Below are 13,007 nucleotides of genomic sequence, written 5' to 3' on the forward strand. Positions count from 1 at the left end.
AGCGTAAAAGTAGAGGCCACTAAATGTCTTTACAGTCAAGCCTAGGATTGAGACCATGGTCTATTGTGGAAGGGAAAAGTCCCTGTGCAGGGGAAGATGAGGCCACCCGCCATCTTTGGAAATAATGTGAGGGAGTTGTGCACACACAGGAACCTAATGGAAAGTCACAGGACTGTCCCATGGGATCCGAGATCAGGAATACAGCAGCCTCAGGAAAAAAATCTCTTACCCCATGTGTTTAGCAAACACAGCCATACCACATCTCCATGGAAACATGGCTGCCAGGGGCTTTCTCTGAGTGGGAAAGGTACACTAAGTCTAGAATGGAACACTTGCCTAAAAAAAAAAAAAAAAAAAAGAAAAAAAAAAGAAAAGAAAAGAAAAGAAAAGAAAAAAGTAAAAGGAAAAATTACCCGCACCCCCTCCCTGTACGTGACAGTCTCTGTCCATTAGGCTGTCCTTCTGTGTCACAGTCTGTCCATCAGTGTCCTTCTGAGTTCCTATTGTACTTCCTCCCACCTGGATCCCCTCCAAGGCATCCGAGAGCCTCCTGACTGCAAAGAGGCAGCAGCAGCTGGGTGGCTCTGTTCGAGGTCAGCTTCCTGAAACAGACGGACTCCAAGAAAGTAATTAGGACTTGTCATTAACCTTGGCATCCCAACGGGATGATGGAGGGAGAAGCCAGAGAGATGAAGGAAGACCTGTTATTGCAGGATCCACTGTGTCCCTTCCACCAATTGTCTCACCCCCTCAACTGTCTGGCACAGGATTTTCCCACAATGTATCTATCTCCTTGGCAGGTGTCATTGTCACGGCTGGACAAGGACACAGACAGACTGCTCAGTCTCTCCTCTTCCACCCCAGCTTTTCCTCCCTTAGTCTGGCCTTCCATGGGTGAGACTCAGGGTCAGGGACACCCAGTGTTCCGGACATAGTCATGTACATTTCTTTTTTTCAGAAGAAGCAAATATCTATAGATTTCATCAGGTTCGGTATGATTCTGTAACCCCCCAGTGTTAAAAACTGTTGAGTTGTGCCTCAGTTTCCCCAAGCTATTAGACAAGTTATTAGTTGTGTTTAATGGTACAGGCCTATAACCCCAGCACTCAGGAGGCTGAGGCAGGAAGAGCTCAAGTACAAGGTCAGCCTTGGTTTAGAGTGAGGTCTGTCTTAAAGAAAGAAAGAAGAAAGAAAGAAAGAAAGGAAGGAAGAAAGAAAGAAAAGAAATGGAAAAAAAGGAAAGGAAAATAAACCCCAATGCTCATGAGCTGGCTCAGCAAAATACCTGCTTTGCAAGGGTGCTGAGCTGAATCCGGATCCTCAGCTCTGATATAAAAGCCATCAGGGCCTGGGGAACTGGGGACAGTGAATGGAGACAAACTGATCCCAGGAGCTCAATGACTGACTGGCCTAGTAGAATCAATGAGCACCAGCCAGGCTCAGTGAGAGATTCGATCTCAAAACTTAAGGAGGAGAGGACAAAGGGAAACATTGACTTTTTACCACTGCACACGTCTGTGAACACGAGTGCATGTGCACACACACACACACACACACACACACACACACACACACACACATACACGCGCGCGCGCACGTTGTGGAATTTGGTGATGGTACCAAAGCAGATTACAATTTTCTGCTTACCTCCGTGTCTGCCATCGAGTGTCTGCAAACCAACACACCGCGTGAAAGATGCCTGTGTGGGCTGTAAACTCGCTGGCGAAGTCTTTTGTTGAGTCTCTTTAACCTTGAGGCCTCCCATACCTCATCTGTCCAGTCAGGGGGCTCCCAAGCCCCTCTTACCTCCTGCATTTCAATCTCAATACCACCTGCATGTGGGCCTGGGAGATTCTTCATATCGAGGGCTGTGCTGTGCACCATACGATGTTTAAACAGCATCTCTGGTCTCTACCTACCAGATGCCTGGAGGAAACCCCAGCAGCTGTGATAACCAAATGTGTCTCCAGACACTGACCCTGGGGACAGAGTCATCCCTGGCTGAAACCATTTCCTGTGTCCCTTGGTGATGGCTCGTGAACAGGAGACACGGGTGGACGAGTCTGCTGAAATCATAGTCAGTTTTTAGGGGAATGATCAGAAACAACACTGGGCTAAATCATCTAATGTCTGTTCCATGCTTCGAGCTCCAAGCAGGGTGCTCACAGCCTTGGCGGTGGCCCCATGCTGCACAGCACATTATCACCATCACCGTTTTCTAGATGAGAGAACTAACTGAAGCACGGAGAGGTTAAGCAACCTGCCCAGAGCCACACAGGTAACAAGTGACGAAACTCAGAACAAGAGCCCAGGCTAGCCCACAGCTGTAGCCCATTCCTGTGGTCCCAGAGAGAAGCATTTTTTGCACCCTGTGCCACAAACTCTGTGCACTTCCTCTTACCCGTGTAAAGTCTGCAGGGAGAGAAAGGCTCTTTGCTGTCTAACAGCTGAGGAGCCCGAAGTCACTTGCCCAGGTGCGCTCAGGCTTCCTGTGGCCACATGAGACTTTGGATTTAAGCACCTTCCACATTCTGCTGCCTCTGGGGACTGCAAGCGGCAAGGGCAGTTGACAGATGGCGGAGCGATGCAGAGAGACAGGCACTCACAGGTGTCTTGGATATCCGTCCAACTGATTGCTTTGCCTCTCTCTCTCTCTTGGCTCCATTTATCATGACTGAGACGGTGGAGGGGCACAGACTGAGCCACAACCCTAAGCACTGAATGGTGTAAAATTTCCCTCATCCAACATCCCGGCAATCAGACCAGCCACCAGTGCCACATGTGGGTGATGGCCCTCCTCATGCCTCAGTGTCCCCACCTGCAAAGCAGTGGCGAATAACAACCAATCTCACAGGTGCTCACTGCTCAAAGAAAACATGGTGGGGAGTACTTAGCACAGCACCCAGCATACTGAATACTGCAAGGTGAGATGGGAGAACTGGGAAGCTGCCAAGCATGGGCCCCGAATGCCTGCTGTGCATAGGGGTAGGGGCAGCTTGGTTATTTAAGGACTGGTTGGTTCTGAGAGCTTCTACCCGGGTGCCTGGGAGCCCGAGTCTGGCTTCCAGCAGAGCAACCATTTCCTGATCATGGCAGATGGGCTATCTCCATTTCTGATGCAATTACAGCCCCAAAGCTTAATAAATTCCATGCTAATATCCCCACCGCTTGGCAATCGGGGGAGACAAAGAGTTAGTGGAGGGACTCAGAAATTGATGGGGTGGGGGGAGAGGAGGTGGGAAACAGAGAGAGATGGACAGACAGCACAGCAACCCCCCCATCTATGAGCATCATTGTGAGAGAGTGCAGTAGCTGCTCTGGTCCCGCTTGCTTGTTGGTGGGACCCCACAGTGGAGGCATGTCCCCTGCTGTGCATAGGGAACCAGTGCGCAGAACCACAGCCCCTAGGTAGGCAGGGAGGCTTCTGTCATGCTGTTCCCCCACACAGCAGAAAGCCATAGTCACCTCTGTATCTCAGGGTCAGCAGCATTGCTAACTGGCAGCCTGGAGAGTGGCAGGGGTGTCACGGAGGCCACCTTGGACTTTTACAGGCTTCCATGTGTTTGAGATTCACAAACACACAGCTACTGGTCTTGGTAGGGCAGGTTAGGGATGGCTTCTCCCCAGAGCCCAGAGCCATGGTTATGTGTGTAAAAGTGTGGTTTTGTATGTAGATTCTGTTCTTCTGAGTGTGGACTACATATGCCAGGGCACAGGTGGTCCTATGGACCTGTGGGTCCCAACCCCTTTGGCAAACCTCTATCTCTAAAAATGTCTATACTACGATTCATTAACAGTCACCAACATTGTAGTTAGGAATTAGCAATGAAATAGTTTTATGGTTGGGGGGGTCACCACAACATGAGGAGCTGTATTAAAGGGTCACAGCGTTAGGAGGGCTGAGAACCGCTGTCTATGGGTGTCTGTTTAGAGCAGGCCTTGAGCTCTAGAGTCACCATAGCCTCTCAAAAAAACTGAAGAATGAGTTCCTAAGCAGACAGCAGCATCCTGGGCACAGAGACGCAAAAGTCAGTGTGCCAGGCATGGCAAAACTAATTGGGCATGTAAAGACCTAGCTAACGAGTGACAGCCACTGACAGTAGCCAGCTAATTGGGTGTGTGAGCAGAGGATGAGTGGAAAGGAGACAGCCATAAAATCGGGCTTCCCTAGGGACCCTCTGAGCACTTAGGACCAGAAGGGGGATCTGGGTATTTGGTCTCTAGGACCTAAGGTCTCTGAGTGCCACCTACATTAGGAGGTGTGAGGAGTGGCTTATATGACCCTCCTTAGAGCAGAAGCTAGTCAGAGAGTACCGGGTGAATCAAGGTCATTCAAGGTCACTGGACTGGTTAGTGTTTTCATCAGCTTGACTCAAGCTAGAGTCATCTGCAAGATGGAATCTCACAGAATGTCTCCATCAGATTGGTTTTTAGGTAAGTCTATGGTGGGGCATTTTCCTGATTGATGATCAATGTGGGAGGGCCCATCCCACTGTAGGTGGTGTCATTCCCTAGGCAAGTGGTCCTGGGAAGCATAAGAAAGGTGAGCCTAGGAGGTAAGCCAGTAGGCAGTGTTCTGCGGTCTTTGCTTCAGATCCCACCTCCAGGTTCCTGCTTCGACTTCCCTCATGATAGACAGTAAGCCATAAGCCAAATAAACCTTTTCCTCCCCCAAGTTGGCTCTGGTCACAGTCTTTATCACTGTAACAGAAAGTTTGCTCGGGCAGAAATTTACGATACTAGAGAGTATTACTGTACTACCATGGCAAACCTGACCATGTTGTCTTGGGGAAAATCGGGGAAGGATTTTGGAGCTTGGTGCTGGCAAAGTGCTCAGAGGGTAAGGAGCCATTGCAGGAGCTTGGCCATAGCCAGGCTTAAACAGACAGACAATGGGGCCTTGCTTGGGAGACTTCACAGGGGCTGTTTGCAAGCCCCTTGAAGACTCTATGGGGTTGTTTCTCTGGAGTGTTTGTGAGTCTGTGATTTCCTCACAGCAGAAGCCAAAAAACCAGCTACAGTAAGAAAACACCCACAGCCGAGAAAGGATTTACGCTCACACCTTTTTTAGCCTGTCCTCTGCATAGCTTGAGAAATGTCCTTTTCTAGTCTAATGTAAGATGGCATGGGTTCCCCATGAGAGTTAAAATGGGGAGGAAAACTGATGTTTCCTGAGGGGACAGGGATATTGGTGGCTGCCAGCGTTTTGATTTTTCTTTTCTCTCTGGTGCACACAACAACATAACACCTCCAGCCTCATATCCATTCTGACTGATTCTGCACCCCAGCCTGGGGCTCTTCTCACACTTAGCATTTGGAGGCAAAGGTTCACTTGAGGTTCCCCCTCACCTCTTCCTATCTGGCAGGGGGTAGAGCTAGGGAGGTCTGGGCGTGGCTTGGGGGTGGAGCATCAACCTAGCACACATGAGATCCAGGATCAGGAAAAAAAAAAAAAACATGATTTAGGCATAGCCAAATATTCAGGCAGCCCAGAGCCCCAGGGGTCTCCCGTCTCTGCCTCTTCAGTGATGTGGTTACCAGCAGGCATCCCCACATCCAGCTTAAAAAAAAAAAAAAAACAACTTGGATTCTGTGAAATTAAGCTCAGGGTCTTATGCTTGTGAGGAGTCCATATTTGATGGCGGTGGACAGGGCTACCAGACAATCCTCTGGAGGCTGTGGGTCCCAGGGCCTTCCGAGAGTTCTATCACCCACTGTTCACTAAAAGCTACAAACCACAAAGCTCTAGTGGCCCCACCCCCATCCGTGTCTATAATAAGACAATAAGCCTTTTAGGTTTGTTTATTTGTTCAGTTTGAGACAGACTCTCACTCTATAACCCTGAAATCCAGTCTGACCTGGGACTCACAACAGTCTTCCTGCAGTGAGTTCACTTTGAGAGAGAGCATTTGTTCCAGATGCAATGATGGCTGAGCACACACGTACAACAGTTAGGTAGACTCAGAGCTCTGAAGGCAGCTTCCTGAAGGAAGTCATTTCATCGAAGAGGCTGCATGAGTTACGATAGGTCTGAGCTGTTAGCATAGATGGCTGCTGAGGGGCCTGGACTTGGAGAGGACTCAGACATTCTGAAAATGCTGGCACCTAGAAGCCTTCTCCAGGAGAGCATTCCATAGCCCATTAGACTCTGAGGTGGAGAGCTTTTCTCTGCTTGGGACACTCTAGAGTTCCCTTATCCTGGCAGGGCTGGGGGGAGGGAAGTTGTCCTTATTTCCCTGTCTCTGCTCCAGGCGCCTGGTGGACCGTCTGGAGACCATGAGGAAGAATGTAGCCGGAGATGGAGTGAACCGCTGCATTCTGTGTGGGGAGCAACTGGGAATGTTGGGCTCTGCCTGTGTCGTGTGTGAAGACTGTAAGAAGGTACCACCACCCAGCTCCCTTCCCTTCCTGCTGGACACCTCCATGGGAAAGAGGGACTAGAAGGTGGGGAAATTGTGGTTCTGGGGGCCTGGGGTCTGGAGAATGGAGTCTGATTCTGGAAGGGCAGCTTCAGGATGTGCATTCTGCAGGATGCTCAGTCTCCCAAGGTCACTCCTGGTTCCTCCTCTGGAAGGTCTTTATATCCCCGTAGAGCTGAGCTCTGTGCAAGATGAACTCAGGAATCTGGTGCATGAGTATCCTAGCTATGGGTTAGTTAGCAAGATAAGTGTGTAGTCTAAAGAGCATGCTGTGTGTGTGTGTGTGCACATATACATACTTGAATGCATGAGCTCATACATGTCTGTGTGTTGCCTTAACATGTAACAAGAGACTTAGATAGCAAAGGCAGGCAAGATGGCTCAGCAGGTAAAGGCACCTGCTGTGCACACCTAGTGACCTGAGTTCAATCCTATAGCCCTGGCCAAATGGAAAAAGAGAACCCCAGAGTTCATCCATGTAAATGCACATGCATGGGCACTCCCCAAAACATACAATAGTAACACATGAAATTTACTTTTTAAAAGACTTAAAGTCTCTCTCCAGTCAGCTTGGACTCCCTGAACTTCAACATCACCCTTTCAAGCAGGGAACCCTCCCTGGCCTCTTACCCTGCTCTCTTGAACAGCCTGCAGACAACCCTTCCAGAACAAAGATTTAGCTGCCTTTGGTCCACCCGATCCCACACAAGGGAACTGGGAGACCCATCCAGCTAGAAACACCCATCATGCCATTGGGTGTCTCCTGCCCAGTGAACCATTCGGCCTATAGGATACAGCATTGGGGGAAAGTTCATCTGAAAGATAGCACATTACCACAGCCATTTTGAGAGACAATTTTGTACACTCCACTTCCTATTTGTCCTCAGCTGCTAGGAAGCTCATACCAGAGTGCATCCCTTTGTCCTGCCTGGTCATTATTCAGACATATTGTTTATCTACTGCAGTGGGTGGACTTGTAGTCACAGCTAAAGTTGTCTTGGGTCTTCTGGGAAGAGAAAGAAGCCAATAAACAAAACAGATATACTGGCTTTTCTTAAAGATCATTCTAATGGCTTCCTCCATGTGGTGGCTGAGAATCCAGCCCCACAGGGTGGATTCTTTTAGAAACTTTCCCCCCAGCACTTGGGGAAAGAATCCAGCTCTTGCCATTGGCAGCAAGACCCAAAGTAAAACTCTATTCTAATGAGCCTTGCTCGAGGAAGTGGGAAAGGATTCAGCCATTTGCTTCCCCTAAAAGAGCTTGAATTCCATGGCTACCCTTCTGCCCATCCCTAGTCCCCCAACAGCTCAAAGCACACCTCACCTAGGTGTCCTTTTGGATGTGTTTTACTCACAGAACGTCTGCACCAAGTGTGGGGTGGAGACCTCCAACAACCGCCCGCATCCGGTTTGGCTCTGTAAGATCTGCCTTGAGCAGAGAGAGGTGAGTGGCCAGGCCTGTGCCTGGGGGTCATGGGGTGGGGTGGCACCTGGAGTCTGGGAGCTTAGCCTGGCTCTTGTGTCTTATGGATCTGGTGGGAAAGGAACCAGCTTAGGGCTGAGATGTGGTTGAGCGAGTAGCATCTTTGCCTAATACATCTGAGTCCCTGGATTCTGTCTCTAACTGGGCATGGTGGTGCTCACCTGTAATCTTTTTGGAGTGGTGGAGGCAGGAAGGTTAGGAGTTCAAGGTCACCCTCAAGTACATAGTGGATCTGAGGCCAGCCTGGGTCCATGAGACCCTGTCTAAAAACATAAAGGGAATGAGTTTGGTGGGTGAAACAGCAGGGTATGTGTATTCATTTCTCCTGCTTCCTCTTCTAAGTCACCTTTGCCCTGTTTATCACCACTTTCTGATTTCTTCCCTCACTTTCTGAGTCTTCCTCTTCTAAGTCTCTCCCTCCTTCCTTCCCTCTTTGCCTCATCCCACCCCACATAGGTGTGTGCACATGTGTGTGCTGGCACGCTTGCCCAGTGTGAACCTGTGGAAACCAGAGGTCAACATTGGGTGTCTGTCTTCATTGTCTCTGCCCTGCTTTTTGAGTCAAGGTCTCTCGCTGAGCTCAGAGCTCATGCTTTCAACTAAGTTATCTGGCAGGCAAGCCTCCAGGACCCTCCTACCTCTGCCTCCTGGGACTAGAGGGACAGGCACATTGATAGAAGCCTGGGTCTTGAACAAGATGTCAGGAAGCAGATCACCTGTTCTGTCCTTTTGAGGCAAAGTGTTGTGTAGCCCAGGCTGACATCAAACTTGAATTCCTGATTCTCTTGCCTCCATGTTCCAAGGATTGGTGCTCACAAGTGCATCCAACCCTCTTTACAGTAACTGCAATATCACAGTTATGAGATGAGAGAATCAGCATCTAGTCCTTGCTCTTCCTCTCTCTGCCTGTTTAGCTATTGGGTTGATTCTTGACATGGTAAACATTAAACTTTCTCCATCAATAAAATGACCATCGGGTGTGTGAGGCTGATGTGGGAACAGACACGTGTGCCCAGAAAAACTCATGTTCATGAGTTGTGGGAGCAAAGATGAAAACAATCAGTTGGCTGCCATGTCTCCCATATGTGTCTCCCTTCCTTCCTAGGTCTGGAAGCGCTCAGGAGCATGGTTCTTCAAGGGTTTCCCCAAACAGCTCCTTCCACAGCCTATGCCTATAAAGAAGACCAAGCCCCAGCAGCCTGCTGGTGAACTGGCCACCCAGGAGCAGCCTACACCGGAGTCCAGGCACCCAGCCAGAGCTCAAGCTCGAGGTAGAACAATGTTAACCCTTTTCAGCACCGTGGACAGGTCTACCTGACGGCATCCTAGCCCAGTTTCCGGCCCCTTATCTAGGATTCATTAGCCCCTCCCTTCACAATTCATCATGAACCTTATTTGGGAGGGCAGTACAGGGCACTTTCTAAAAAAAAGGCTAGCTTGCCAAGTGGCTTTACCATCTTCCTTAGTGGAAAATTGAAAAGTATAAAAGAAGAAATTAAAATTAAAAATTGGGAGAGACTGCCACTCACCTGATTATATCCTGGAACCTGGGGACTTGGGCCTGCTAAAAAACTATTTATGGTTTTTTTTTTTTTTTTTTTTTTTTTTTTTTTTTTTTTTTTGGTATTTATTCTTTCTCTTCCCTATCTCCTTCTAGTCTTTCTCTTCCTTCTTTTCCTTCTCCCCCTCCTTTCCCTTCCCCTTCCTTCTCTTTCCTCTTTCTCTCCCTTCTCCTCTTTTTTCTTTTTCTTCTTCTTGGGTAGAGTTTTTATGTATCAGGCTTCTCTGGAACTCACTTCACATCTGAGGACTTGGTGACCTTGAACCTTGACCTCTTGCCTCTGCTTCCCAAGTTCCCAGGGTTGCAAGTGTGCTGCATCATGCCTATTTTTTTTCACTTCTGTTTCTTCTGTTGACTATAAACAATTCTGAAACTGGACTAATTAAATATGAAAGATGAATAGGAATTAAACTAGCAAAAGAAATTAATTATCAGCACTATTAATATCAAGGCTGTTATCCGAGCACAGTTATTAATAATTAAAGTGATCATTAAAAGAGAGACAGCCAAGCAGGAAGAAAAATGACTCCATAAAGTCACATTTGCATTGGACAGCGCCACTTGGACTGGCCAGATAAAGTCTTTGTAATAATCTCAGTTAACACTGGATGTTAAGATCCAACCGAGGCAGCAATACTGGGGCATCATTTCTCAGAAGAGAACTAGAGATTCGGATTTCAAATCAAAGCATCTGACCCCACCTCTCGCAGGATGGCTTCTCATCCTATCTTCCATGGGGCCCGCTGCCAAAAAAGATTTTCTTCATGGGTGACATGATCCTTTCCACTTCCTGTAGAATCACCATCTTGTCAACAATGTATCTCTGAGAAGCATTCAGTCCCACCCACCACCCTTCCTTCTGCTGGACCTTCCCTTCCTCTTCTAGAACTGTCTAAGCCCCAGATCATGGGCCATAAGCAACCCAGGGTAGCTATGGATGCAGCCCCCCAAAAAACTGAAGATCTATTTAGAACATAAGAATGTTTAGCCTGGGGCCTGACCGTGGATTCACAAGTAAGCGTGCTGTGCCGTGAGGTCAAAGGTCAGACATGTCTGCCAGTACAGGTAGAAGAGGCAGTTTGTGTTCTGCTGGTCTATGTGTGTGTATTATTCATGGCAATAAGAGGATGAGACACCAAGAACAAGCCAGCTCAGGGGAGAGGCTGGAGGGAAACACACTTAACGTTCCAAAAAACGGAACTGGAGTAAGGCTGGAGTAAGAACTCCGAGGACTCCAGAAAACCAGTACTCCACCTTCCCTCTGTCCCTCTCTTTCTTTACAGGTGACACAGAGGACAGGAGGGCCCCAGGACAGAAGCCAGGTGGGTTCTGACAACTGCTGTCCGCTCTGGGACCCCATTCTACTTCTTCCCCCTCTCTGTGCAAGCTGTGCCTTCCCTTGCAGGCCCTGACCTCACCCCTGCTCCTGGGCGAGGAAGCCATGGGCCTCCCACACGCAGGGCCTCTGAGGCTCGGATGACTACAACCACCCGGGATTCTGAGGGCTGGGACCACGGTCATGGTGGGGGTGCTGGAGACAGCAGCCGGAGCCCAGCAGGTGAGCAAGGTGGACGTTGCTGCCTTTATTGAACACTTACTGTCTACCATATTCTGCTCCCGTGTTTGTATTTATTCTGGTCTATACTTACAAAACCACACACATCTAGCTCCAGACATCATAATTGTGACCATACCTCTTCTTGCCCCAAGATGGCATACGAAGACCCTATGAGTTTTTGCTTTGTTTGACTCCCAGAATGAGAGGACTGACAACCTGGGGGTGTATTTCTTGTGAGCCTGTGTCTGAGCCTCAGAAGAGTGTCCCTGTTTACATAGCAAGGGTCTGGGTCTCAGTGTGAAAGTTGGGGGTTCAGGACCCACACTGATCTCTGGTATCTACTCACCAACACACACAAACACATATACATGCACATGCGTGCACACACATGCAGAAAGTGTGTGTGTGTGTGTGTGTGTGTGTGTGTGTGTGTGTGTGAGAGAGAGAGAGAGAGAGAGAGAGAGAGAGAGAGAGAGAGAGAGAGAACTTATTTCACTATCTGTCCAAGATGGCTTTGAACTCATGATCCTCCCGCCTCAGCCCCAGCCTCCAAACCCTGGGATTACAAGTGTGCACCCTCACTCCTGGCTCAATACTCACATCCGAAATTGTAGCTTTCCATTTCCCTCATTACCGTGACTGGATGAAGGACAGAACCCCAAAGGAGGGAAGATGAATTTAGCTCACAGCATCAGAGGTCTCAGCCTGTCATCGAGAGGAGGGCTGAGCTGAGGAGCTCACACAGCAGCTGACAGGAGGTGGCCAGTTCCCTCCAGTGAGACCTCACCTCCTAAAGTTTCCATCATCTCCCAGAATAGTGCCACCAAGGAGGCCGGGTGCTCAACACAAGTGCCTGTGGGGACAATGGCTTAGCTAGCTCTTCAGTTCCCTCCTTCCTACCATTTGCTGCCCACACCTGCTAGTGAACCCAGGGCTCAGATGGGCAGAGAGCAGAGTCCTAGGTCTGACCACCAGAATACATTTATAGAGCATCTACTGTATACCAGATGCGCCCTAGAGCTTTTTTACTCACAGAACTTCTTAATGACTCCTTGCCACAGCCCCGGCATGCAAGTGTGAGACTTTCATCATCCCAACTCAACAGATGTAAAAATTAGACTCAGAAAGGAGATGGCTCTTCTGACTCTTGTTACATAGCTGAAAATCAGAATCAAACCTATCAGGTCTATTCAACCCTGAACTCCCGATCTCTTTTTTCCTCTAGAGGTAAAGCTTATATTGACCATGCTTTGATTTGATTTTGTAAAACACACACACACACACACACACACACAAACACACAGACACACACTATCTATCTATCTATCTACCTATCTATCACTATTTTAGCCATTCTTCACAGTGTATACAACCATCACCACCATCCACCTCCAGAATGTTCCCTCATCTCAAGTTGAGATTTTTGTAGCCATCAGACTGTAACTTTGACCTCTTCCCTTCCACAATACCTTCAATCTTCTTCTTTTTCTCTACAAATACACATGTGAATTTGACACACTTAAGTAGAATCACACAGCATTTACCTTTTTTACCTATCTCGCTTCACCGAGAGCTCAACACCTTCAAGGTTCCTCCATACTCGAGCACTTATCAGGGCTGCCCTTCCATTTTTAAGGTTGCATAATATTCCATTGAATAGACATACCACATTTTATTTATCCTTTTTGGCCAAGGGCATTTATGTTGTTGCAACCTTTCTACCTTTAGCTGTTGTGAACTGTGCTGTTATGAACATCTCAGACAGATCTCTATTTAAGCCTTTGGAGTAGAGACTTACAAGCAAGAATGTCTCAAAGTTTAACTTTTTTTTTTTTTAAAGAAGCCACCATCCTGTTTCCTATGTAGCATAGACAGACTACTTTTACATTTCTATCAATAGTACACCCAGTTTCTAAATACCCTCTCCAACACTTGTAACTGTCTGGTTCATTTATATTTGTTTGCCTTCTTGATTGGCTCTGGAAA

The 13,007-nt window shown here is 48.2% G+C and overlaps 1 protein-coding gene across 1 annotated transcript in view; it reads left to right on the forward strand.

The window, feature by feature from the left end:
- RPH3A (rabphilin 3A) overlaps window positions 1-13,007 on the forward strand; it is a gene marked incomplete at its 3' end in the record, with an annotated part of 64,669 nt that overhangs the window by 38,230 nt on the left and 13,432 nt on the right. Inside the window, exons 5-9 of the mRNA XM_080941221.1 lie at window positions 6,252-6,381; window positions 7,777-7,863; window positions 9,008-9,173; window positions 10,747-10,785; window positions 10,869-11,021. Coding sequence (XP_080797347.1) covers window positions 6,252-6,381; window positions 7,777-7,863; window positions 9,008-9,173; window positions 10,747-10,785; window positions 10,869-11,021 — 575 coding nt within the window. The remainder of the gene's footprint in view (window positions 1-6,251; window positions 6,382-7,776; window positions 7,864-9,007; window positions 9,174-10,746; window positions 10,786-10,868; window positions 11,022-13,007) is intronic.

The sequence above is a fragment of the Micromys minutus genome (assembly GCF_963924665.1).
Source record: "Micromys minutus genome assembly, chromosome: 29".
Taxonomy (NCBI): Eukaryota; Metazoa; Chordata; class Mammalia; order Rodentia; family Muridae; genus Micromys; species Micromys minutus.